Source organism: Anolis carolinensis, chromosome 1 (assembly GCF_035594765.1).
Source record: "Anolis carolinensis isolate JA03-04 chromosome 1, rAnoCar3.1.pri, whole genome shotgun sequence".
NCBI lineage: Eukaryota > Metazoa > Chordata > Lepidosauria > Squamata > Dactyloidae > Anolis > Anolis carolinensis.
The window spans coordinates 158133204-158159331 of NC_085841.1; the positions used below are offsets into that span (position 1 = coordinate 158133204).

Genomic DNA, 26128 nt, shown 5'->3' on the forward strand with positions numbered 1-26128 from the left:
GTGCAGTACAGTGTGACCAGTCTTCCTTAATCATTATGAGACTAAAGCATTCAGGCAGCTGTAGAAAATGCATCAAGTAAATATTTATATGTGAAATCCCTGGACTCCTTCCATATTTCCAGCTCCCCAAATCCTAGATAGATCTTCACCCTGTCTGTCATTGCTCTAAATCACTGCCCTTTAAGGCCCCTCCCACACAGCTGAATAACATCCCACAATATCTGCTTTGAACTGGGGTATGTGGCAGTGTGGACTCAGATAACCTAGATCAAAGCAGACATTGTGGATTATCTGCCTTGATATCATGGGTTGTAGGGCTGTGTGGAAGGGTCCTAAACTGTGGGACCGTGAGCCAGCTCTCAGATTTAAAAGTTTGGCCTAAAGTAAAGGCTGGTTGTTTTCCTCCAGAGGCCTTTTCTTACACTCAAAACCGGGCTCTGGTGTTGGGAGTCCGGTTGGAAGGCGGCCTCTGGGGCCGAGAGAGGGAGGGGCGGGCGGGCGGGCGGCCTCCTAGGACGGGAGCTGGGCCTGCCCTCCCTCCCTTCCCCTGCCCGTCCCTTCCCCGCCCTGTCTTCCTTCCTTCCTTCCTGAGCCCAGGGCTGCCCGTCGCCTTGGCTCTTTCGCCATGAAGCCCGATGGCAAAGTGGTGCTGCTGGGCGACATGAACGTGGGCAAGACGTCGCTGCTGCACCGCTACATGGAGCGCCGCTTCCAGGAGACCGTCAGCACTGTCGGCGGCGCCTTCTACCTCAAGCAGTGGGGCGCCCACAACATCTCCGTCTGGGACACCGCCGGTGAGCCCCCTCGCGCCCCCTCTCCCTCTGGGCCGGAAAAGAGCAGGCCTGGCCGGGCCACGACGCCTCGCCCGGCCCCTTCCCCGGCCGGAGAAGCCCCGGGAAGCCTCCCTTCCAAGCAGTGACACGGTCTCTTTACAGCCCTCTCTTGGGAGCAGAACGCAGAGGAGTTGTTTGGTAGGACGGCCTATAGATGGGAGGCCTCCCCAGCAGAGCTTCCACTGCCCCTGGCTCAACGCTATGGGCAGTTCAGGCATTTAGGAAGCTCCTTCCTTGGAAACTTCTAAACACAGACTAGATGGCCATCTGTCTGGGGTACTTTGTGCTTTTCCTGCATGGCAGAAGGGGGTTAGACTAGATGACCCATGTGGCATCTTCCAACTCTATTATTCTGTGATTTTATGATTGAGTGCCCCTGGCTCAATGCTATGGGCAGTTCAAGCATTTAGGAAGCTCCTTCCTTGGAAACTTTTAAACAGGCTGGATGGCCATCTGTCTGGGGTGCTTTGATTGTGCTTTTCCTGCATTGGAGAAGGGGGTTGGACTAGATGACCCATGTGGTATCTTCCAACTCTATTATTCAGTGATTTTATGATAGGAGCCCCGACGGCAAAGTGTGTTAAAGCACTGCTTGCAGACCAAAAGGTCCCAGGTTCAAATCCCAGGAGCGGAGTGAGCACCCGCTGTTAGCTCCTGCTTCTGCCAACCTAGCAGTTCGAAGACATGCCAATGTGAGTAGATCAATAGGTACTGCTCCAGAGGGAAGGTAACGGCTCTCCATGCAGTCATGCTGGCCACATGACCTTGGAGGTGTCTACGGACAACACTGGCTCTTCGGCTTACAAATGGAGATGAGCACCAACCCCCAGAGTCAGACATGACTGGACTTAACGTCAGGAGAAACCTTTACCTTTATATATATATATATATATATATATATATATATATATATATATATATATATATATATATATATATATATAATCTGTGGACTGTCCAGAGTGGGAGAAAGAACCCATGTCTGTTTGAAGCAAGTGTAAATGTTGCATTTGGCAAAGTCAATTAGCGTTGTTGCCTGGAGGCACCATCTGTTTGGGAGGTGTTAACTGGCACTTGGTTGTTTGCTGTCTGGAATTCTACTGTTGCCGAGTGTTGTTCTTTATTTACTGTCTTGATTCTTGTGTTTTTTAATACTTGTAATCAGATTTTGTTCATTTTCATGGTTTCCTCCTTTCTGTTGAAATTGTCCTCATGCTTGTGGACCTCAATAGCTTCTCTGTGTAGTTTCTAACACATTCGTTCTCAACCTGGAGTTCCCAGATGTTTTTGTCCTTCAACTCCCAGAAATCCTAACAGCTGGTAAATTGAGAACCACTGCTCTAACACAAATCAAAGACCAGGAAAGGCATTGCAGACTAAGTCAACCAGAGAAGTCAGCTATAGCAGAGCACTTGTTGAATCAACCTGGACACAGAATACTATTTGAGAACATAAAAATGCTGGACCACTCTGACAACCATCATGTCAGACTACATAGAGAAGCCACTGAAATCCACAATCATATGGACAATTTCAAGAGAAAGGAGTAAGTCATGAAAACAATGAACAAAATCTGGCTACAAGTATTAAAAAAACACCAGAATCAAGACAATAACAGTAACAGGCAAATTCCAGACAGTTAATAATCAGGTCCCAATTAACACCTCCCAAACAGACGATGCCTTCAGGTAACAACAGCCAGGCTACCTCTATGCAGATAAAAAAGGTAAAGGTTTCCCCTGATGTTAAGTCCAGTCATGTCTGGGGGTTGGTGCTCATCTCCATTTCTAAGCCGAAGAGCTGGCGTTGTCCATAGACACCTCCAAGGTCATGTGGCCGGCATGACTGCATGGAGCGCCGTTACCTTCCCGCCGGAGCAGTACCTATTGATCTACTCACATTGGCATTTTTTCAAACTGCTAGGTTGGCAGGAGCTGGAGCTAACAGTGGCCACTCACGCCGCTCCCGGGGTTTGAACCTGGGACCTTTCAGTCTGCAAGTTCAGCAGCTCAGCGCTTTAACGCACTTCGCCACTGGGGCTCCTCCACAGATTGTATTTGCAGCTACAAGGCTACTCAATGCTAATCAAGGTTGCTAATTTCAACATTCAACCCAGTGTTACATAGTGTTATTTGTTCTACAGAAAGGCCAATCTCTTTCAGCCCCCCCCCCCCATAGGTTCTAGAGCAGCACAGTTCCCTTTTGCCCTGCTCTTGAACCCAATCCAGGGCATCGTTCCAGGTTGTTTGGATTCCCAGACTAGAATTGTTGCCTTTTACACACACCCTCCTTCCCCATAATACTTATAATTCTCCAGGTAGAATGATAACTATTATGCACTTATAATTCTACCTTGAGAATTATTTACTTCTAATTCTCCAGGTAGAATTATAAGTACATAATTCTACTTGGAGCATGTGCAGTTCTTCTGCAGAGTACGCAAGTAGCCCACCCCATTCGCATTTGCATTGTCAGGGCTGTTGCCTTTGTAGACCTGGCAAGGATTCAGCCCAATGAAACAGAACAAGAGTGGCTTCTGAATAATTATGCATTAAGTAGTGATGTCAGTGAGCGTCACATGAGGAAGGTATGCTTTGTTTTCCTTCTTCTCCCACATTTGAGTGACTCTCAAAGTCTTATGACTACTCACAGCAGGCATCACTGATCTTACCTATTTACTGACTTTGTCCCTTTTTCTTTCCCTGTGGGCGGGTATACCATGTTTTGCTTGATTGTGTGCATTTGTTGTTGTTATGTACCTTCAAGTCAACTTTGACTAATGGTGGCTCTGCCACAGGGTTTTTCTTGGCAAGATTTATTCAGAGGAGGTTTGCCTTTGCCCTCTCTCTAAGATTTGGGGAGTGAGGTTTGCTCCCTCTACCTCGTATGAACTGCCTTAAATAGTTTGTTTTTGTCTTTCTTGCCATTGTAACTAAATGCTCATTAATGTTTTAGAGTATTTGGAGTAGAGTGATAGTTTTTTTTTTTTTTACTTCTTATTAGCTTATTTTAAGAGGGGTCAGATGACTGAAAAATCTTGAGACATGGCTTGTGTTTATTATGCAGTTTTCTTTCTTTCAGGAGTGCATTTCCCTTCCTAGGGGTAGATTTCTCTCACTTCCTGTTGTCCCACCCCCGTTCTTAGCTATGAGTTATTTATAAGGCAGATATTTGTAACTCAGGGACTGCCTGTATTTATGTACAACAGTCTACATTTATTCATGTATTTATGCACAAAAATCAACCTTTATTCAAATACAGTCATGATATTTTCTTCTGGAACATTGTCATAACTCTCCAAACTCTGAATTCCAGCATGAATTTCTTGCAACTTCCATTTCCTGTAGAACCATTGGGCCCCAATCTCTCATGTCCAGAAGTAGAACTCTCCTTAAATGAACACTTCTTGTCCATGAAGATCAAAGTGCATTGACAGCACAGCACTCAGTGATTTTTATTATCAAGTGCACACGTTATTCATGTGTTGTGCCTGTACTCCAGTTGGTCATCTGGCAATAAACCTCATTGGTTTACATAGGCAGTTACCTCTTGTCCAAAGGCGCCCACTTGGGTATTTACAAATAATTTATATTATCATTTATTTTAAATATTAATGTCAATAATATTATTTATTTAGTTATACTTAATTATATACTAATATTATGTTATAATGCAGTACATCTGTTGTGTGTTGTAACAAATGTACTACCGGGTCTAGTTGACAATCTTAACTGGGGCTCGTTTTGGGGGTTGAGCTTGTATTACAAGCATCCTGAAAAATCATGCTAGGGCCTATTTTCCCTGTTAGGCCTTATTTTCAGGGAAACAGGGTCGTACTATTGTTATTACCCCACATTTTATTTTCAGAGTTTAAAAGCAATACTACTAAAACATGCAATGGATAATTATTAAAATGGAAGTAAAAACTTCTACAAGTATTAAAACAAATACATGAAAATATACTTGAAAAGATGAATAAAAAAAGGTTTAGAAACAATTTTAAACCAATGTAGGACTCTCTGGCCCTTTCTTTACAAACTTTGTGTTATAAAAGCCTGCCTGAATGAAGATATTTTAGCTTGCTGCCAAAAGGTCAGCAGGGAAAAAGCCTTTCTGGCTTCTCTGGGAAGAAGGAACTGGATGGCCCATGGGATTGTCGTTGTCATATCATCATCATCATCATCATCTTCATCATCATCATCATCATCATCACAAAAGCTGGATGACCATCTGTTGGGGGTGCTTTGATTGTGCTTTTACTGCATGGCAGAAGGGGGTTGGATTGGGTGGCCCCTGGGGTTTCTGTTGTTGTTGTTGATCTGTAAGCGACAGGCATATAGTTGTTGCCAAACTACCAAATAATAATTGAAATCTTAAACTGATAAATAATCAACAGTTTTATAAAACATTAATAACAACATTAAGTTACTGAGAAGACAAAGCCATATCAAGGAAAGCAAAATTTGGGGGGGGGGGGACTAAGTGCAGTATGTAAACAACTAGTTAACAGCATCATATAAAATATGTATGATAAACCACACAAACCCATCTGACTCACAAGACTAACACATCTCTTAATTGTCAGCAAATTCATAGAAATCCAGTAATTTCCCTGTTTTCTGGTGCACAGAGTTCATGCAACTTTGCCTTAGTTGTAGTTCCCTTTCCCTGTGGCCATATCCACAATGATCATTTAATGCTAGCTGCAAACTTCAGCCAGACAACAAACTCTTACCAAAGTGTGCAAAATAAATCCCTTAATGTACATCAGTGCTCTGTGGTTTGTGTAATCACAGCATGCAAGAGCTATTTTAACTTAAAAGAGTCAATGACTGATGGATGTTGGGGCCCAAAAACATGTCCTCTGAGGTTTTGCAAAGTATGTGTGGCAAGTTGCTTGACCCTGGCATACAGCCATTGTGAGTTTGTGTGCATGGAGAAGGCTGAAATGAATCATGCTTGAACTGTGGCACAAGGACACAATGTTGCTGGAAGGCTTTCTTGAGTGTGAGAAAGACTTTCTGTCTGTTATGAGACTTCTGTTATGCTATGGGTATCCCTTCTCACTTTCATTTAAATCCGGTGGATGCATGCCCTGTTTCCCTTTAATTATTAGTATCTGATATTCATTCCAGGAAATACACATGTTTGTCATGGAAAGAGCCGAACAGTGATACCCTTTCTTTCATTTGAGATTCCTCTTCTTCCATGGACTTTGGTGGGATAGAGTCACATGAAAGTGTTACCTTCTTTTTTTGCTATTCTGTCCTGCTTTGCTAAGTTTAGCATGCCTCATTTTGTGAAAAACGAAGTCAAGGAAGCATCTTGGCTCTCCGCTTAGCCATGTTCTATCCACCCTGTGATAAGATCACTCAACTTCCTCCTAAATGGGACTATGCCTCCTTTCTTTGCAGAGCAGATTTACATAGAAGACTAATCTAGCTGAGGGACTCCCTTCCTAATGTGAAGGGTGTTTATTACAATTTGGCTTTATTTTCTTAATGGATAGCTGAGTCAATGGATTTGGATGAATGACCTCCTGGACAAATATTAAATTTGAACATTGAGAGTGGGGGAACTGGTTTCTGTGGCAGAAATGTTATCTTTGCCCAGCTCTGTATGTCCTAGACCTCTATATATATAAAAGGGTTAGTTGTTGGTTCTGTGACTATAACAACACAACTAAATGCCCCAGAAATACGAAACTTGGCAACACTACGCAAAAGCCTTGGCTCATGGTTGTTACAACACAACCACACCACAAAAACACAATCCGGAGCCACAAAACCGAAAAAACTGACAAAGATGCACAACAACGCAACTACATGACCCAAACACACGAAACTTGGCAACACAACCCAAAATCTTTGCCCCTAGGAGCCGACAACAAAAAGAAAAGAAAAATAAAGTCCTAATTTTAGGGAAAGGAATAATTGATATTTTTCCAATTGCTGCCAGTTAGAAGGCTAAGCTCCGCCCACTTGGTCTCCTAGCAACCCACTCAGCCTAGGGGACAGGCAGAGTTAGGCCTCACTTAGGCCTCTTCCACAGATTATCTAACTTGCACTGGATTATATGGCAGTGTAGACTCAAGGCCCTTCCACACAGCAATATAACTCATTTATAATCTTATATTATCTGCTTTGAACTGGATTATCTTGAGTCCACACTGCCATATAATCCACTTCAGTGTGCATTTTATATAGCTGTGTAGAAGGGGCCTCATATAATCCAGTTCTAAGCAGATAATATAAGATTATAAATATACAGTAGTCTCACTCAGAGCCGGCCCTAGGTATTTTTCAAGTGTAGGCAAACAGAATTGTGCCCCCCCCCCTCAAACAATCACTGAAAAATAAAAGTGTTGGATAAGTGAAAATGTTGGATAATAAGGAGGGATTAAGGAAAAGCCTATTAAACATCAAATTACATTAAGGTTTTACAAATTAAGCACGAAAACATCATGTTTTACAACAAATCAACAGAAAAAGCAGTCTCGACTGCGCTCCCATATGTTTGGCGCCTGAAGCGACCGCTTAATTCGCCTCATTGTTGGACCGGCTCTGGACTTATCCAACATAAACACCCCGGCAGAACGTTGGATAACTGAATATGTTGGATAAAAAGAAGGGATTCAGGAAAAGCCTATTAAAGATCACATTCTCTCACGCCCCTATCTGCTACCAAACTGCCATACATGTCTATGCCAGGCATCCTCAGAGATTATGAGATCTGTTTGAAAACAGACAAGTGGAATGTTTATTTCTATCTCAGCAATGATATCCAGGATGGGACAACTCTTATCTGTCTGAGGCGACTGTGAATGTTCCACTTCCCCACCTTGATTACCATTGAATGCCCTTCCACCTTCAAGGCCTGCCTACTTCCTGCTTCGGAGGGGGAATCCTTTGTTGGGAGATGTTAGCTGGCCCTCAGTACATCATGTCTGGAATTCCCTGATTGCTCAGTGCTGTTCTTTAGTTAACTGTCCTGATTTCACAGATTTTTTAAACACTGGGAGCCACATTTTCTTCATTCAAGGCAGGCAGGAACCATCCAGGCTTTGAAGCTACAAGGCTACTCAGTGCCAATTCCAACATTCACACTTGCCTAAAGCAGACAACAGTTCTTTCTTCCACCCTGGTCACTCCACAGATATATAAATCCCACTTGCTTTCGTTACAACACGTTTCACAATCTCTGAGGATGCCTGCCATACATACAAGGTAAAACATCAGGAGAGAATACATTTCGAACATGACCAGGCAGACCACAGAACTCAGAGCAACCCAATACAAAGAGAAACAAAAATAATAAAATACACACAAAAATAAAATACAATAATACTATTAAAAAGCATAAATAAAAATAATATAATAAAATAATAAAATATAATACATACAAATAATAAAAAACAAATAAGAATAAAAAATAAAATACATACAAATAATACAATAAAAATAATAAAAAACACTAAAAATAATTAAAAACACTAAAAAAATCATACAATAAAATACTATAATAACAGAAAATAACTAAAAATAATAAAATAAAATAATAAAATATAATAAATAAAAAGATAAGTTACAATAACATTAATTTAAAAAATACAAATAATGTCAAATAAAAATTCCACAACAATTTTTAACCAATACCACCACCACTTTGCCACAGCAACGCGTGGCCGGGCACAGCTAGTATGCTATAAAATAAAATAATAATAATTTTATTTATAGCCCGCCCTATCTCCCCAAGGCGACTTATGTGATTTATGGTTGAAAGTCCTTTTCATAGCCTCCTTCTGTTCTACTTGCAAGACGTTTCGGAAGGATTTTTTTTTTGTAGATTGTATTGAAGATATTTCATTTTTTTATACACAGTCTGTGTTCCATAGACCTTTTTCTGTTCCTCTCTTCTAGGTCGTGAACAGTTTCATGGCCTTGGGTCCATGTATTGCCGAGGAGCAGCAGCTGTCATTCTCACCTACGATGTCACTAATTTGCAGAGCATGATGGAACTGGAGGACAGGTTTCTGGCATTAACAGACACGGCGAGTACAGACTGCATCTTTGCTATTGTTGGGAACAAAGTGGACCTCACAGATACGTGTGCCTTTCTCCACGAAACAGAGGATAATAATCCGTCAGAGAAACCTAACAACGGTTTAATGTCTACAAAGATGAAAAAACAAGTTCATGTGGAAGATGCCATTGCACTTTATAAGAAGATCCTAAAATACAAAATGTTGGATGAAAAGAATGTCCCAGCAGCAGAAAAAATGTGCTTCGAAACCAGTGCAAAAACAGGCTATAAAGTAGATTGCCTCTTTGAAACTGTATTTGAGATGGTGGTGCCAGTAATTTTGCAGCATAAAGCTGAAGGTTTGCCACAAACTATTGATTTAAATAGTTACAAGACAACAAAAAGCACACAGTTTGTCTGCTGCAGATAAAAAAATGAATGTGATTGATTCAAATTAATTTGAAGAGAATAATCATTGAAGTTGGTGAAGGCTACAATGCAAGAATGTCAAGGTCAATTAGACAAATTACATTTTTTTAGATCTATGACACTGAACAGAGACAAAGCTTTAGGTGATTGGGAGCTTGGAGCAAGGTTTGATTTTAAAGCAAATCATCCATACATGGTGCCTTAAAACAAGTTCATTGTGATTTCTCCCCATTAAAGGTGTGTTTCTTCTCTCTGATGATCTTCATGTCCACTTTCTCTATTTGAAATAGCATGTTGCTATTTTTCTATTTTTTAAAAATATCAAGTAAGAGCTGTTATTTAGAAGTACTTTTTAAGAAAGAAAAGTTTCATATAGAGTGTGTCTGCCCAACAAAAAGTAATTTACCCCAGACTAATACCACTTCTACTATAAACAAATATGTCCCTTTGCCTTTGAGAAGGAGAAAGCACGGAGCAATATCATAAAGGCACTAAATATTTTATCCACTGTTAATTTAACTAGAAATATGTTTGTTGTTAGGTGAAAAATCTATTTTTATTTCTGTGACCATAGAATGGACATAAGGAGAAGAAAATTCGTAATGTTGACTGGAAATTGTTCAGCTTTAATCTGTGCTGTTGGCTTTTTTTTTTTACTTGATTGCCATAATTGCTTTTATGTAGCAAAGTGGAAACTGTAATTACTGTAATGAGAATTTATTGGCTTAAAGCAGACCAGAATTCTAGAATTGAAAGGAATCCCAAAGGTCATGTTGTCCAGCCCCTGGAAAGGTGGAAAATTCACAATCAAAGCACCTCTGAGAGGTGGACATCTACCCTCTGGTTAAAAATATACACTGAAGAGAATCCACCACCTTCTATGCTAATCTATTCCACTATCAACCCACTCCTAATGTTACAAAGTTCTTCCTAATGAAATCATACCTTCTGTCTTAAGTTTAAATCCCATGTATTGGTGAGGGAAATTCATTTTGTACATACATACCCAATGGCATTATTGTAGATATTTGTTCACAACTGAGTATTGGTCCTTGAAACTGATTCTAAGACAGGATCAAATTAAGGCTTAGATGAACCTTGGGGCCTGTGTTATGATAGACAACAAATAAATTATGGCAGTAACTAGGATATTGATGGGGAACATGCAAAAGCCGTATTGCCACATAGTTCTTCTCAAATTGAAATATTTTCCATTTAAGGAGTTGTTTTTTTTAAAAAAAACAATTGAATTATCTTGATTGTGGAGGTACTGATTTATATCTTTGAATGGGTAGTTTACAGCCACTGTCCAAAGAGGCCAGGAAATCAAATACAGTATATAATTACATTTTTTTAAAGCTCAGAATCTGTTCTTAGTGCTGAGAGCATGCTACAAAAAAAACTTCCTTATTGCTATCTAAGGCTTTCCATATCACTTGGTCAGATATTCTAATGCAATTCAGGCAAAGAGAAGAGAAGCCATGTATCTCTCAATGAACTAGAGAAATGTGATCTGAATAACTTTTGTTGTTATCTGCTTTCAGATTATTTGTGATTTATGGTAACCCTATCACAGAGTGTTATTGGCAAGATTTATTTGGAGGAGGTGCTTTTGTCTCTTTGCAAGGCTGAAAGAGTATAACTTGTCCAAGGTCCTGTAGGGGGTTTCCATGGCTTTTTTGTGTGTGTCAGGAGCCACTTGAGAAACTGCAAGTCACTATGGTGTGAATGGTGATTCCATGGCTGAATGGTGATTTCCAGATTCATAGTCCAATGCCCATACCACTACACCATGTTGTCTCTTGTAGAAGTACAATTAGTAATTAGTGCAATTGAGGTGATCCAGTGACTTTCCTAATGATGACTGAACTCTTTCTTCTAACAATTGCCCCGTAGTAGACGTTGGGGAACTGAACCTCCACATCTACCACCAGAAAACACAACTTTTTCCCAACTGCCTATTTTTTTCCACACTTTTATTTCCCCGGCCCGCTCAATTTTAGGTCTAGGAGAGAGACATTTATTTCAAACCAGATCACGTCCAGTATATTTCTGGTTTTAAAAAAAGACCTTTCCTGATCCTAAAACAAGTGCCTTTCCAAAAACAAACATGGATAAAATGCCCCCATCCCCTCTAGATTGAGAAAAATACTTAAATTCTTTTTTTGGGGGGGAGATGCTGGAGGCGAGAAATATGGCTCTGGGAACTACATGTGGCCCATGATGGATTGCACTCATCCACACTCAAATAGAGAAGTTTCACACTAAATGCTTTTATCTTTTTATACTTTGGATTAATGGGGCATTTATTTCTTCAAATTAGGATATCTGTCAGATTTCCATCATAAATGGACCCATTAAATCAGTTGAACTTACCGATGTGTCGACTCACTCTTCAGCAATTGATCCAATGTGCTAACCAACAGGATTCCAACCACCTTGCATAACACCAAACAGTAATAGTTTAAAACAAAGTATTTTATTAATGGTACAAAATCAAACTTGTGGATCACAAGTGTAAATGAACACAGACCTTATATTAAAGTGTAGCTGAGTGCTCCTTTTTTGAAGCCCAATTGTGTAATTTCAGGGGCCTCAAAGTAAGAGACAGAAGCATTCCTTGCCAAATTGCAACCGAAACTGAAGTCTAATCGAGGGGATTTTTTAAAATTCTCATTGTGTTGCAATTCTATATGTATTTCTTTTCATTCCGCTTCTCAATAGTGGGAAGGAAGATTGGGAATGGAACCTCAATTACTCTGTAGCCTTATGTATGTTTCAATGAAAGCCAAGCCAGGTTTGATTGATACATTTTCGCCAGCATTTTTAGTAAAGTGTTTCAGAAGTGGGGGGAGGCAAAGTTTATTGATGTTCTGTAGGCTAGTGAAGCTACTCAGCATATGAGACGACATACTGTTTAGTAAAACAACAATACATTTTAAGAAAGAGAATGGACCTTAAATGAAGTTGTAGCACAAACTGTAATTGGAAACATGTTTCACAAAACCCAGTTAAATCAATAGTCCTTCTGGCATGTTTCTCTCTGTGTTACTCCAGCCAAAATGTTTCAACTAGAAAATAGCTTCATTGAGGAACCTGATTGTAGCTTCTATGCCATTTTAATACAGCATAGAAGCTTCAATATGGTAATTGTCTTTACCTTTCGGAAGCATTCCCTGTGTAGTTTGCACTTTCATTTTAGTGGTTACTATTCAGTGATTATGAATAATGGCTTGGGGTTATTTTTTCAGCGGTAAATACACAGAACAATTAAATTACAGCATTTGGTTGACGTAAGTCGGTCTTAACAGGCAGAAGATGTTTTATTCATATCTATTGTTTCAAGAGAAGTCTACTATTGGCATCAGTACAAAAGCTAGTTAATGAATAATGTGAATGATAGTAGAAAATACAATTTGCTGTTGGCATTTGCAGTGTTTTGTTATTCCAGAAAACCAACTTCTTGTTCAGACTTTGAGGTAATAAGTTAAATAAGCACCAACGTTTGTCCCTTGCCTTTTGAACATGGGAGTGCTCTATTTTACAAATACTTCATACAGACTTGGCATCTGCTTATGTGTCTTCGGATGAGTCCGGCCTTGAGTGTATCTGACGAGGGTGACGGCTGAAACTGACGGTCAATTGTAGTAAGCCAAAAACTGTATTTATTTGCAAAATAGTGGCAGGTCCCTTGAGCGCCATTGCATTCAATGAATGGGGTAGCTCTGAAGTCTTCTAGGCAGCTCCCTGGAGAAACAAGGGACTGGCCCCCACCTTCAGCACCACTTGCAGTATGCTAGAAGAAACCAGATATATCACTTTCAATGGAAGATACAATTAGTACAAAAACTGAATTAATACTGTCAGACTGAACTATGTATCAGAGAACTAAAGTATATGATTTATATTAGAGTGGTTCTGGTGTAATTAGAGGCTGCCCAGACTTGACATTTTTGGTAGACAGATGATTTCCCAGGACAGAAAGAGGAAGGCAAACTCTTTAAGCCTGCAGAAGAGAAAGGTAAGAGGAGGCATGATAGCCATGTATAAATATATGAAAGGATGTCATAAGGAAGAGGGAGCAAGCTTGTTTTCTGCTGCCCTGGAAACTAGGACTCGGAGCAATGGGTTCAAACTACAGGAAAGGAGATTCCAATTGAACATTAGGAAGAACTTCCTGACTAAGCTTTTCAGAAGTGGAACTTTGCCTCAGAATGTGGTGGAGGCTACTTCCATGGAGGCTTTTACACAGAGGCTGGATGGCCATCTGTCATGGGTGCTGTAATTGTGTTTTTTCTGCATGGCAGGGGTTTGGACCAGATGGCCCATATGGTCTCTTCCAACTCTATGATTCTATAGCCTGCTGGAAATTCATAGTGGGGACCAGAGAATGGGCCTAGGAGTTGAGAAGCCTGTTTGTTCAGTATGTGTGAATTAATCTCAGTAAGTATTCCAGTCAACTATCACAACAGATTGAGGAACCAGAATCTTCCACCTTCATTATATTAAGTTTCAGAGCCTGGAAAATGATTTTTTAAGGTAACAAAAGACCCATCGTGCTTTCCACTGTGCTTTTCTCTTTACTGAATGATGTTGGCATTACCTTTTTTCTGTTTGTTAGGGAATGAAGTACTACTCAGTAGAATCCAACACTGCCAGTCCAGCATTGTCTTCAGATGAGAGAAAAGCGTACAGGAAGGGAAAGCTCTAATAAATAGTAACTGCTGCCTAATACCATCCTCACCCCCAAATGAAGGTGTATATGTGTATGCACATGTATGCAGGTTAACTAGGTGTGGGATCAGTTGCCTGCTCCACGTATTTCCCTTTTGACAATTTCTCCATAGAGAGAAGGAATATCCCATTCTCTGCTCAGGGGCTTCATGCTGCCCCCCAAAATTTCTGAATAAGCTGCCTCATAGTCCAGAATGCAAACTCCCCTCCTTTATTTCTCACAGCACCCCAAATGGGACCTCTTGGTGATGGCATCCATTTGGGGAAGGGCTGCTTTAGCTCTGTACAATCCACCAAGGTCTTATATCTGTCTGGTGGCAGGTAAACATATTTATTTACCCATGTTAAGATGATGATGATGATCCTCTATTAAAATTGATAAAAGCAGTGTTGCTGCTGCTCTTTATTTTCTGGCTTTTATTTATATCCAGATGTTTGTTGCTATGGTTGTTTTGTACATTGTATGTTTTCTTTCCAAACTTTTTTGAAGAGGCAGGACAGAAATTAGTGACTGCTAAGTGATGGAATATAGCCGGCTTATGAATGGGATGAAACTTGGAATTGATATTCTGTATGTCTTTAGGGCATAGCCTTGAACAACCAAAGGTCAGTTTGTATGTAGTCAGCCTTTGTTTGTTAGAAGCAACAATAAATAAGAATATTAAACATTTGGCAGTTCTTGGTACATCTTGAGACAGAAGAATATGTCCCATGTAGGTCAATTACAGTGTAATCCTTTCTATTAATATATTTATTAATTACACACGATGCTGGAATATTTCATGAAGCAGGAACCTTAAGGTTTTAGAAAGTCTTGATATTGATCAAGATATTTTTATCCTCCTTCCTGCTTATACAATGAATACATTCTTATTTCTGCTAGTGAAAAAATGTTACCACCTGAGGTTCAGAAAAGCAGCTTTCTCCTATGGCAGCTTTCCAAGTGTCTTTACTGTACTTCATAGTATCATACATGAAAAGGTTGGGGTTTTAAAAACATTTTAGTGATGTATTGATTTGCTTTGGTTATTCCTTGTAGGAAATGCAACTAACCTGCCAAATAAATAATCCAGTGTTGTGAAGGTGACATGCTAAAAAGGCACCAGAGAACAGATTCCACTCTGATTAACCTAACAAGCTTGGCCTTTTGGCAAAATGCAACATCCACAAGCAGATTGATCCTACTTGTTTTAGGGGAAATAATGACATGTGCCACTGTGGTTAAATATGACCAAATGCCCAGCATGTTCAGCTACAAAATCAAAAGCATACCTGTAGGAAATTAAAGGAATCATTAATTGATAGTAACCGACTGTATGCTAGTTAGTGGGGATTCCTACCTCAGTTGCTTATATAGTAACCTATCTTTAAATCATTTCTGATTAAGAATGGTATATTTCCAACATATTGCTGTTCTAGATTTTGCTTTTGGTGAAGGGTAGAGGCTGGTGAAAGCTTACTTGGATGTGTAATTAGAGTTACGTTGTTTCCAATCACATGATAATACTGGGTTATTTACTAAAAACTTTGTACCTATTTATCTCCTTTCCTACCATAAGCAACTCTTTGTTTTGCAACTTAAGTATGCTTCTTTTCCTAGAATTTCTATTCAAGTGAAAGAGAGAGGTTTTGTATGTGTCATGAAGTCTATACATCTACAACAAGAGGTTGTTTCGGAGAGGGTCAAGGGCAAGGGAATAATCCTCTGTGCCCTGTTCCAAAAGTGGCCAAAGCCCTCCAGAGTGGGAGTGAGGCACTGGCAGCCATGAGTTTTCATTAGGTAACCGAGGCCAGCTAGTAACTACAGACTCTGGCAGATGAGTGCTTTTACTGCAGGCATGGGCAAACTTTTTTGCCTTTGGACCACATTGTGGGCTCAGCCAGGAGGACTGCACTGGGAGGGAGGGGGGCCATTTGCACGGTGGGCGGTGTGGGCCCACGTGGGGTCGGGCCTGGGAGAGCCCGGGGCCAGGAGGGGACAGGACGGGGCCAAGAGGGGGGAGGGCAGGCCTGGGTCATCCTCAAGTTGTCTTCCCAGCATAAGGACGGGGCTGCTTGCCCCATCCTTATGCCAGGAGGAAGGCGGGACATGCAGCAACTGCCCCAATCCTCCTCTCCCGATCCTCTTCGGGCTGGCCTCTTGGCATTATGCCAGGAGGAGTGTGAGACAGGCAGCGGCTGAGAGTGCTCTGGAGGGCTCTCAGCCACCACTTGCCTTCCTTGAGCTGTCCTCCTGACATAAGGATGAGGCCACTCGCCCCGCCCTTATGCTGGTAGGAGGGCGAGACACACGGTGGTGAGAGCGCTTCAGAGGGCTCTCAGCTGTTGTGTGCCTTCCTCCCCTGTCTTTTTGGCATTAAGACATGGCAGGCCACCATGTCAAGAGGACAGGGAAAATGAGGAGGGCCTAAGGTAATCGCCCAGAGGACTGCAACTGGCCCCCGGGCTTTAGTTTGCCCATGCCTGTTCTATTGTCTTTGGAACAGATTTTGGCAAACCTCTCCATCCATTCATGGCAGAAGGCCCATGGCAGGAGAAACTTACACTGCAGCCCTGCTTCAGTTAAGTACTTGTGGACCCATTCACACCTTTAAATGGGACACCATGGGGATCTCCCTGCATAAAATCAAGTTATCAATGCATTTTTAAAAGGTTATATACTAAACATCAAAAAGCCAATACCATAATGAAGGAGTAACCAATCCATAAACTCCGCCATCCTTCAGGGCAGTGTGGGATAGTTGTATCCTGGCTATGAATAGCTATAGCAACAGCTGGAGCTTCACAAACGGTGCAGCGGCTGATGTAGGGTCTGATTTCTTCTTCTTCCACAGGCATCATGGGAAGAGGGGCTGTCGTTGAGAGCCAGTAGGATTTGTCATTGCGACTTGCATAGTAACAGACATCACCAGGATTGCAGTAGAGAAAAGGCATTGTACTGAATCGTGCTAAACATGACCCAGCCAGGCCTGGAAAAAGAAATGCAAACTTCCATTAGTGGTTTTATGGGTGTGATTTGTTCTGAAGAATCAGCATTCAGGTTTGCTTCCGCATTCACTGGAACTCGAGTGAGACTGTTGCCAAGGGAGCAGGGAGAGGACATTTTCATTTAGTCTTAGTTATGAAACAAAACTACAACTCCAATCATGTATTTTCCAATTTCTCATTCTGAATTCACTATGATGTAATGAAGCCAAAAGTTGCAACCCAATAATCTAATTCAGTAAACTGACATTAAAGTTTTCATCTACATTGTTCAACAAAACTTTGTGGTGTCTAGGCCCTGAAACAAATCAGCATTTGTGGTTCATGGGATAAGTTTACTTCACTATTCTCTCACCCCGATAGGCAGGAATGATACAGACTTCTAGTGAGAGCAACCCCTGGTAAGGCCAGTCTACTTTCTTGCCTAATGCCCAATACAGTATGTTTTTTTCTTGCTCATCTTTGATTCTTGAGATCTCTTCAACAATAACAGTCTAATCTAACCACAAAAATTGCAACATTCTCAACCTTGAGTCTGCTTTGTGCTTTCAGCAATGCTCTAGAATAGATAGGAACAGCGACTTGTCAGCGCACAAATAATAAGGAGTATTCAAGGTTGGTGCCACTGGAAAGGACAAAGCCCTTGCATTCATCCACATCAACAACTGTCTTTACTATCATAAGACTCAAAACATGGTCTTAAAACAAATTAGATTTCTACCCAAATTATCCTGTACACACGTAGAATCAAAGGAGACAGATACCCACTGTTTTCAAAATCAGGCATATATTTGCAAGTAACTGTCTGTGGTTTAACACTGGGAGAAGACAGGTGACTGCTATTCACTCTGTTTTTACACTTGGCGAATTGGTCCTAAATTAGATTCTGTTACACATACAGTATTCCCCTCAATAGTCTCATAGAACCATAGTGTTGGAAGAGACAATCTAGTCCAACCCCGTGCCATGCAAAGTCAAACCCCTTTAGTCAAACCGTCATGATCTGTCACTGGATCACAGCAATAATTTCTTTTCTCACTCAGCCCCCTTCCACACAGCTGTATAAAATCCACATTGGACTGGATTATATGGCAGTGTGGACTCAGATAATCCAGTTCAAAGCAGATATTGTGGATTATCTATCTGCCTTGATATTCTGGGTTCTATGGCCGTGTGGAAGAGCCCTCAGAAGCAAGGATTTGGCATTTCATCTTCATGGGAGGCTGTTCCTCAGGTGAGTTTGCTTAACCTGTCTGCCAGTGACACAATAGTATCCATCCTGCACTTCTGCACAGTCTAAAATGCTTTGAGATAATACATTTCAACCCTTTTTATATTATACTTTGTAACACTTCTCATAGGAAGTGATTTGCTAATGAGTATTATTCAAAAGATGGAAAAGGTCTTTCAGCTAGGGAAAAACTAAAATTATATTATTATACCCTTGGTTCCTACTTTCATCCAAAACTAAACCCACTTTTTCACAGGATTAGGAAGTTATTTTGCCATTTTTTTCCTCATTCCAAGAACTGAAGAAGTTCCGGCATAACTCAAATGCATGAAGGGTATTCTGCACTATCGAAAGAGAGCAAAGAAATTGTACTTGTCTTTCTTTTTCATTGGAAAGAAACCTTTTAGTTTCATAACTTAACAGAGGTACCGAGGTCCATATATCACATGGTGCTATGAGTTCTTGAGGTACATGGACCAGCCCATGCCAGAGCTCCCTGTCGGCTGAGGCCATTACCAGCTTTTTCAAGTACAAGCCAGTCACTTCAAGCATAACATCCATCCATCTTCCCCTTGGTTGGCCACTCTTCCTTTTTCCTTCCATTTTTCCCAGCAGTAAGTACTGCACAATTAAACAGGAACAAACCAGGAACAGATTTTTTCCCCCAGGTTTTGTTACATAGTGTAATTTGATCTCACAAAGAGTTATTTTCACTAGAGGGTGCTCCTCAAAGGTCTGCACTATTCATGCCTATTGGGGCAAGAGAGAGGAACAAACCTTTTTAAGGGGTTCAGCTTTGCACTACAGGAAAAGAATTGTTAACACAGGTTAACAAGCAATGCTTTTTTCTGTCAAGTCTAGATGTCACATATCTGCAGTTAAATTGAATTAGAATTACGAAAGCAGAGCATGTGCTGGTAAGCAGTTCCCATGTCTCCTCCAGCTTTGGCCACATTGTTCCCCTGACAACAACCAGAAATTCACACTGTCTGGCTATCCTACTGTATCAACTCTCATACCACAATAGCTCACATTATAATGCGATAATTCATTTTTGCTTGTAAAATGATCCAAACTATATCAGTTTTCAATTATCTAGGATACAGTTAACAGAGACTTAAAGATTTAATGTTGTAACTATGTTTTCCAACTTTCACTTGTGGAAGAATATTCAAATATCTGAAAATATAAGAAAACAGCATCAAATACAAATACAATCTCATTTGTACCTGGTCTCCGCAGAAAAAGGAAGTAAAAATTCTCAGTTCACATATGCATACCTAGATCTTGGTTATGTGCAGTTTCTTGTCCTTCAAAATATAGCAAGCTGTAACCACTCCACAGTTTGTTCATGCCCACAGGGCACATGGGTTCTTGGTCCGATTGGCTATGCTTTACCAGAAGATATCCTATGTTAATACTGCGTCCTGGCATACCTGGCGGGCCAGAGGTACCTGGTTCACCTGGACCACCTGGAGAAGGGGTGTGTGTGTTAAAATAACTGATTTTAACGGCTGGTTAAGGAAAACATTGTCCTGAAAATCAACTGATTTTAAAGACTGAATGTGGAAAATATTATCGTTAGAATCCAATCAAAACCAAATATTGTTAAGTAACTGCAGAAACTCAAATAGTGCCACTATGAAAATGGATCAAATGTCATATTCTAGTAGAAGAAAGGATTCTCTTTTACATTGATATTAACACTCCTGAGCCACAGTTTACACAGTGTTCCTCGCCTTTACTATTTTAGAACAGGCATGGGAACTAATAATAATAATAATAATAATAATAATAATAATAATAATAACAACTTTATTTTTATATCCCGCCCCATCTCCCCAGAGGGACTCGGAGCGGCTTACATGGGGCCATGCCCGACAGCAATACAATAACAGCAATAAAACAATAAGACAAGATCAGCAATAAAACAATATCATATCAATAAAAACATAACATCAATGAACAATTATAAAAGTCAGTGCACGGCATAAAATGGTTAAAAACAGGGCTCAAAAACACGGAGCTGGGCCCAGAGGAAAAACTTCAGCATGGTAGAGGTAGATACACAATTTACTGCATGATTGAATGCTCTTGCATGTCTTGCATTCAATGTGTAATGTCAATGTTATGTTATGTCATTCTTAGCTGCCTTGAATCCTTATGGGGAGAAAGGCGGAATAAAAATAAAGTTCATAAAGTAAGTAAGGAAATAAATAAATAAAAATACTCTAGCTCTCAGAATATTGGTGTTCTCTATGTATGCATCTCTTTACACTTCAGTGGAGGAGGGAATTAAAAGCGTGAACTGAAACAACTTGATTTCTGAAGTGAAAATTTCAAGTGGACTGCATTATGGGTATGTATTGCTTTTCTTTTGAACATGTAACTTATGCTATATTGCAGGGGCTAGGGGAGCGCCCCCCCCCATGAAAATGGGGAAAACATCAGTCTTAGATGTGATTACCTATGAAAAAAGCAATTGTAAATCATGTCTCGCAGGCAAAAGATACAAAGTGACTGAATTCTTTTAAAAATGTCTATCTTTTTCAGAAATGTCACCCTTGCTCCCAGATATGCATATATGATCTAACAGATGTAAGAAAGCTTACTAGATACTAAAAAATAGAAAGTCCTACAAAGATGTAGAAGGAGAAAGAATGTGGGTGATGATATTTTACCTTCAAAGCCCCCTGGGCCTTGCAGTCCTATTTGCCCTTGATCACCTCGAAAGCCAGGAAATGCTGGTATTCCATTTCTTCCTTGAGGTCCCTGTTTACCTGTTGGGCCTCTAAAGCCTTTAAAATAAAGTTAAAACTGTATTATAATTCAAGCCATTTCATGGGCAAAAATGAAAAGCAGTTTCAGCTCTGACAAAACGATCATGGTTTCAATGACAAAACTAATAGCATGGGTCTAGTTCTTGATGAGTGCAGTATCTCACATGGAGGAGTGTTTGAAAGACGATGGATGGACTAGATCGATTTTTTTCACTGCCTTCAGCACAGAATATGATACGTTATGTTTACCTCAATCTTCCATGAAAAAGCAGTGTAGCCAAATATATATGGCAGAATTTGACTGCAATGATAGGTTTATCTTATGAAAAAGAATGGGGTTACCTATAGAAATAATTTGCAACAGTGTGTGACTGTGACAAAACAAGACCTCTTGAGACAGAGGAACACAGGAACTTAAGGAAGTTACTGTGTATGGAGTCAAACAACCACTTCAACACCGCTATCTTTTGACTCTCCAGAATTTCAGGCAGATCCCTGATTTCACCAAGTGTTTGTCAAGACTGACCCTGCTTAGATTCTGACCTCAGACCAGGTACAATCAGGTGGTATGGTGTGGGGAAAACTACTGGGTATAAATTTTCTCACAGACTTGGCAGAATAAGGTAGTTTTTCTAACATCTATCATTGTCAAAAATCAATGCTGGCTTCATTAATGAAGGGTCAATTATCACATTTCCCTCTCACATAGAACTGTATTTACTTGCGTCTAATGCACCATTGAATGTAATGTGCACCTCAATTTTCAAAACCCTGTGCTCAACAAGAAGATGACAGGCCCAATGGCACAAGCAAAGCTGCATCAGGGAGGTGTCCACAGACACACATGCACCTTCCTGATTCAGACTGTGCACATGAGAATGCATGTGGGTGTCTGGAACCTCACCCCCTTTTTTATAAAGCAGCATAGATCTCCTTCCTCATGTGTCCCCCTACACACCTCCATGTGGGCATGTGCTTGCACTCCTCCCTTTCCGGGTCTCCCCCCCCCCCCCTCTTTCTACCTTTATTCCACAGAAGCAAATATCAAGTCCAAACCTGCTCCTGGAAAGTTGATGGAGTCAGTTTGCAACAGAAAAGCCTCTCCCCCACTTCTCCTGAAATGAGGCCTGGTGCTGCACACCCACCTGCTACGGGCAAAAGGGCAGGGCACCCCAAGATTGAACTCCAGCCACCTAGGAACTGCTCCAGGTTCGCCTACTGTGTAAGCACCCATGCCCTGCGGTGCTAATCCCAGTAGCACTCATATTCCATTTGCCCTCCCCTCCCATTTGTGCCCAATTGGTCACAGCATTGCTAGGAGACCTTTCAACAAAGAGCCTGACAGATGCAGCAGCTACTGCTTGCTCCTCCCCGCTTCACCTGTTGCAGCACTACCCTCCCCTTATCTTTGGTCACAGCCCCCCTCCACGCCAGGACTCAGCCTCATGTGGTTCCCAACTGATCTGATGCATGAGACCTCTGAGGCCAGTTGGGAACCGCACAGAACTGGTGAGTTCGTCAGCCTCCACCTGTTGGAAGGGGCATAGCTTCCCTTTGCTTGTCGGCTGTTCCGCTGCCTGCCTCCCTGACAATAGGTCTAGACAAGGCCCAGGAGGCAGCCAATGGAACAGTTGGAATGTAAGGGAAGCCACGGCCCTCTGTCAGGCCAAAGCTGGCAAACACACCACCTTGCGTAGTTCCCAACTGGCCTTCAAAATCCTGACTGGTTCATGTGTGCAAATCTAATGCTCCGTCTAATCTACTATACACACTAATTTTTGCGATGTAATTTAGCCAAAAAAGATGCACATTAGACTTGAGTAAATACGGAACTTCTGAAGAGAAAGTAGTCAAGTCTGACTGGTAACATTGGATATTCATGTCAGTATTCATGTTAGAATTATCAAATCCACTAGCTGCCAGTCTTTTCCTCAGAGGGCCATTATAGAAAAAACCTGATGACTGACTGACAGATTTAGTTGAAACATTTTCACATTCGTATCTCTATGAATCATGTTCACAAAACATGCTTTGTAACTGAAAATGCTACATTGCTTGGGCAATGAGAAATAAGTTGCTATAGAACCCACAAGTGGCTTGAAGAATCATCTCTTACCTGGATCTCCAGGTGGACCCTGAGGGCCCATTTCACCCACAGGACCTGAAGGCCCCCTGTTTCCATGGGCACCTGGCGTCCCCTGCTCAGCCACCAGTTTAGGTGGGACAGGGGATAATCCAGGAGAACCTGGAGGACCTTGAAATCCTAGAAGTTAAAATGCAAAACAAGGTAATTGACTTCTGTTTGCACTCTGTCTTCCATAACTTGACACTAGAGGTTTTTTAAACTTTGTGTTGTTACAAGTACTGCAATTTCTGTTTTGGTTTCCATTGTAGCAATAAAACAGGGCATTGAAAGTAATTACTACTCAGTAAATATACAACAGTGTAATTACTTCTGAGGGCATGTAGAGAAGAGATGCGACGGCTCAAATCAAAAGACAATACAAAAGTTTGGAAAGTTGTTGCAGAAAAAAAACAAGTTATTGATGAATTCTAAAGTCTGTAATAAAGGGCAAGCAGTGCTGCCACAGGCAAGGCAGGACCAACCTTTTTTTTCTGATTAATTAAACTGACCAATAACCTTTGGTTCAGCAAGCTGTAACATTTACTATGATGAATTCTCAAACCCAACACATTTATCTTTCTTGCAGTGATGCCCACAACAGCATCAGCTCCTAAATTTCTGGCTAGGTCAAGATATATCCTGCCAACATCTCATATTAATTCCACTATCTCCTGAATGGGAGCCCTTGGTGGTGCAGCAAGTTAAACCACTGAGCTGCTGAACTTGCTGACCGAAAGGTTGGCGGTTTGAATCCGGAAAGTGGGGTGAGCTCCCGCTGTTAGCCCCAGCTTCTGCCAACCTAGCAGTTCAAAAACATTCGGATGTGAGTAGATCAATAGGTACCGCTCCAGCGGGAAAGATCAGCACTCCATTTAGTCATGGATGCCACATGATCTTGAAGGTGTCTACAGACAACACTGGCTCTTTGTCTTAGAAATGGAGATGAACATCAATCCCCAGAGTTGGACACGATTAGACTTAATATCAGGGGAAAACCTTTACCTTACCCTATCTCCTGAATGAATATAACTTGCCCTTAAGACATTTTGCTGCTTCAAGTAGCAGGAAATGATGTCTCCCCCACCCTATATTTTTCTCACACAAAAGTCAACATTTGCCCCATAACCTAATTTCCTCCTCCTGTTTCTCATTGCTGTGGCTCCATTAATCTTCCTTATATAGTCATATTGTTACTTTATCCATTATATAGGTAAACTGCCTCTTCCACACCCTTTCCTTTTCCTTTTCTCCACAATTTCTCTTGATTAACAAGACTTTGCATGCTATCCAACCTGCTCCTAAAAAACCAAAAAGTCTATTCGTCCACAGCTGTATTTTTCCCATTTAGGAAGTAGAAATGTAAAGCTTTCTCAAGAGCACAAATGGAGGCTATATAAGCAGCCATCCCCTTCCATGGGCCAGTTATTTCCCCTAGCTTGTATCTTTCTGTCAACCAGTCAGCTAGCAAATGTCTCACTGCTGCCTCTTAACAACAAAATATTTGCTCTCTAACTGTTCGCTTTGTTCCAAGACGTGACTGGCATGTGAAGTCCTACTAGCCTGCACTGGGGTCAGCCTCCCACCTCTATCATACAGTGCCTACTTATTTAGTATCTATACATTACGTAGAAGAGATGCTGCTAGTCTCTGTAATGAATGGTTACAGTGTAGCATGCATGCCAAGTAGTAAAGTGGGTAGTATTAGGGAAAGACAATAGGCTGAGTGAGAAGGCAACTGCTGACTTGTGCATGAGAGCCATTGCTGGTGGCAGGAGAAGGAGTGAGACAGTAGTGGGAACACAATCCATCACTCTTCTGGGCAGGTCTGGTGCAAAACAGGGTTTACATTAAAAAAAAAGACTGCAGTTTTGTATGGTCTATCTTAAGCAATTTTTGAAGATGGCTGTCTTCTAAATGCTGAACAAACAATAAAAACATTTACTCACCAATAGCCCCCCTGTCTCCTTTGGGTCCAATGGGGCCAGGTGCACCAGGAAATCCCATTACTCCAACAAAGCCCATGACTCCTTGTTCACCTTTATACCCTTCAAGGTAAAACCATGAAACAAATGTGTTATTAAATATCTGTTGAGCTAGAAAGAATGGTTTTCAATAGTGAGTTCTGCCATCTTACCTCTTGCTCCAGGTAAACCTGGTATTCCAGGTCTCCCAGCTAGGCCTGGGTCTCCTCTAAGCCCCTTTTGACCATCTTCTCCAACACCACCCATTTTTCCTGATTCTCCTTTGGCTCCAGGTGGAGAATCTAGCCCAGGACGCCCTGGAACTCCTGGATAGCCTAGAAGATTTACACATGGTTTAGACATTCAGATTAATAAAATGATGATTTTTTCCAGAGTAGGCTGCTTCTGAAAATATTGATGTGCCACCTATCTTTGTATAAATGTATTTCTACAGATGTATATAAGCCGACTGACTACCATTCATGTTACGATATTACCTATTGATGCAACCTTTGACAGAGGGATGTTCCAGTATGTTTTGGAATTCCTCTAGGATATATTGATTTATCAAAGAAAGCAGAGTTGGAATGACTCGGAAGGTCATGCTTGTTGGTAAAATTTTAAAACATGGAGATGAGGATAGGTACATACAAAGGTAGGAATGAATGAGAAAGTAAAAAGAAAGAATGCCTATCTGCTTGGGAGAGGAAATGTGTATACACGCAAGTGTAAAATACAGAATATTTGTCTATCTTATTTTGTGGTGAGAGAAAAATGCTGAAATCCTGGCTGAGCACTATGGTGGTGTGACTGTTTGAATGGAAGTGTGAAAAGATGAAATGCTGACAAAATATAATAACTGACAGTTGTAACAGGAGTGTTATGTTACCTGGTACTCCATCCAAGCCTGGTGATCCCATGTCACCAGGTATTCCTGATATATTGGAAAAACCAGGAAAGCCTGGACTTCCATCAGGCCCAGAAGCACCAACTGGGCCTCGAATCCCTGCCAATTAGAAATTAAAAGA

The 26128-nt window shown here is 41.1% G+C and overlaps 2 protein-coding genes across 2 annotated transcripts in view; one reads left to right on the forward strand and one right to left on the reverse strand.

Moving 5' to 3' along the window:
- Window positions 1-273: 273 nt before the first annotated feature.
- rab20 (RAB20, member RAS oncogene family) lies at window positions 274-9540 on the forward strand. The gene is made up of 2 exons (XM_003215350.4): window positions 274-794; window positions 8753-9540. The coding sequence occupies exons 1-2, from the start codon at window positions 626-628 to the stop codon at window positions 9283-9285; spliced, it is 702 nt and encodes a 233-aa protein (XP_003215398.1). The 5' UTR covers window positions 274-625; the 3' UTR covers window positions 9286-9540.
- A 2204-nt stretch (window positions 9541-11744) lies between these two features.
- Window positions 11745-26128, reverse strand: part of col4a2 (collagen type IV alpha 2 chain) — a 142850-nt gene continuing 128466 nt past the window's right edge. The window contains exons 41-48 of the mRNA XM_062957331.1: window positions 25990-26106; window positions 25274-25435; window positions 25086-25184; window positions 23131-23277; window positions 20916-21032; window positions 19515-19706; window positions 16701-16987; window positions 11745-13080 (exon numbers count right to left, since the gene is read on the reverse strand). Coding sequence (XP_062813401.1) covers window positions 12826-13080; window positions 16701-16987; window positions 19515-19706; window positions 20916-21032; window positions 23131-23277; window positions 25086-25184; window positions 25274-25435; window positions 25990-26106 — 1376 coding nt within the window. The 3' untranslated portion in view covers window positions 11745-12825. The remainder of the gene's footprint in view (window positions 13081-16700; window positions 16988-19514; window positions 19707-20915; window positions 21033-23130; window positions 23278-25085; window positions 25185-25273; window positions 25436-25989; window positions 26107-26128) is intronic.

Bases quoted from the DNA above. Each gene is read 5' to 3' on its own strand.
- rab20 (XM_003215350.4), top strand. From the start codon at position 626: ATGAAGCCCGATGGCAAAGTGGTGCTGCTGGGCGACATGAACGTGGGC. The intron at 795-8,752 runs GTGAGCCCCCTC...CCTCTCTTCTAG, and splicing joins CTCCGTCTGGGACACCGCCG to GTCGTGAACAGTTTCATGGC.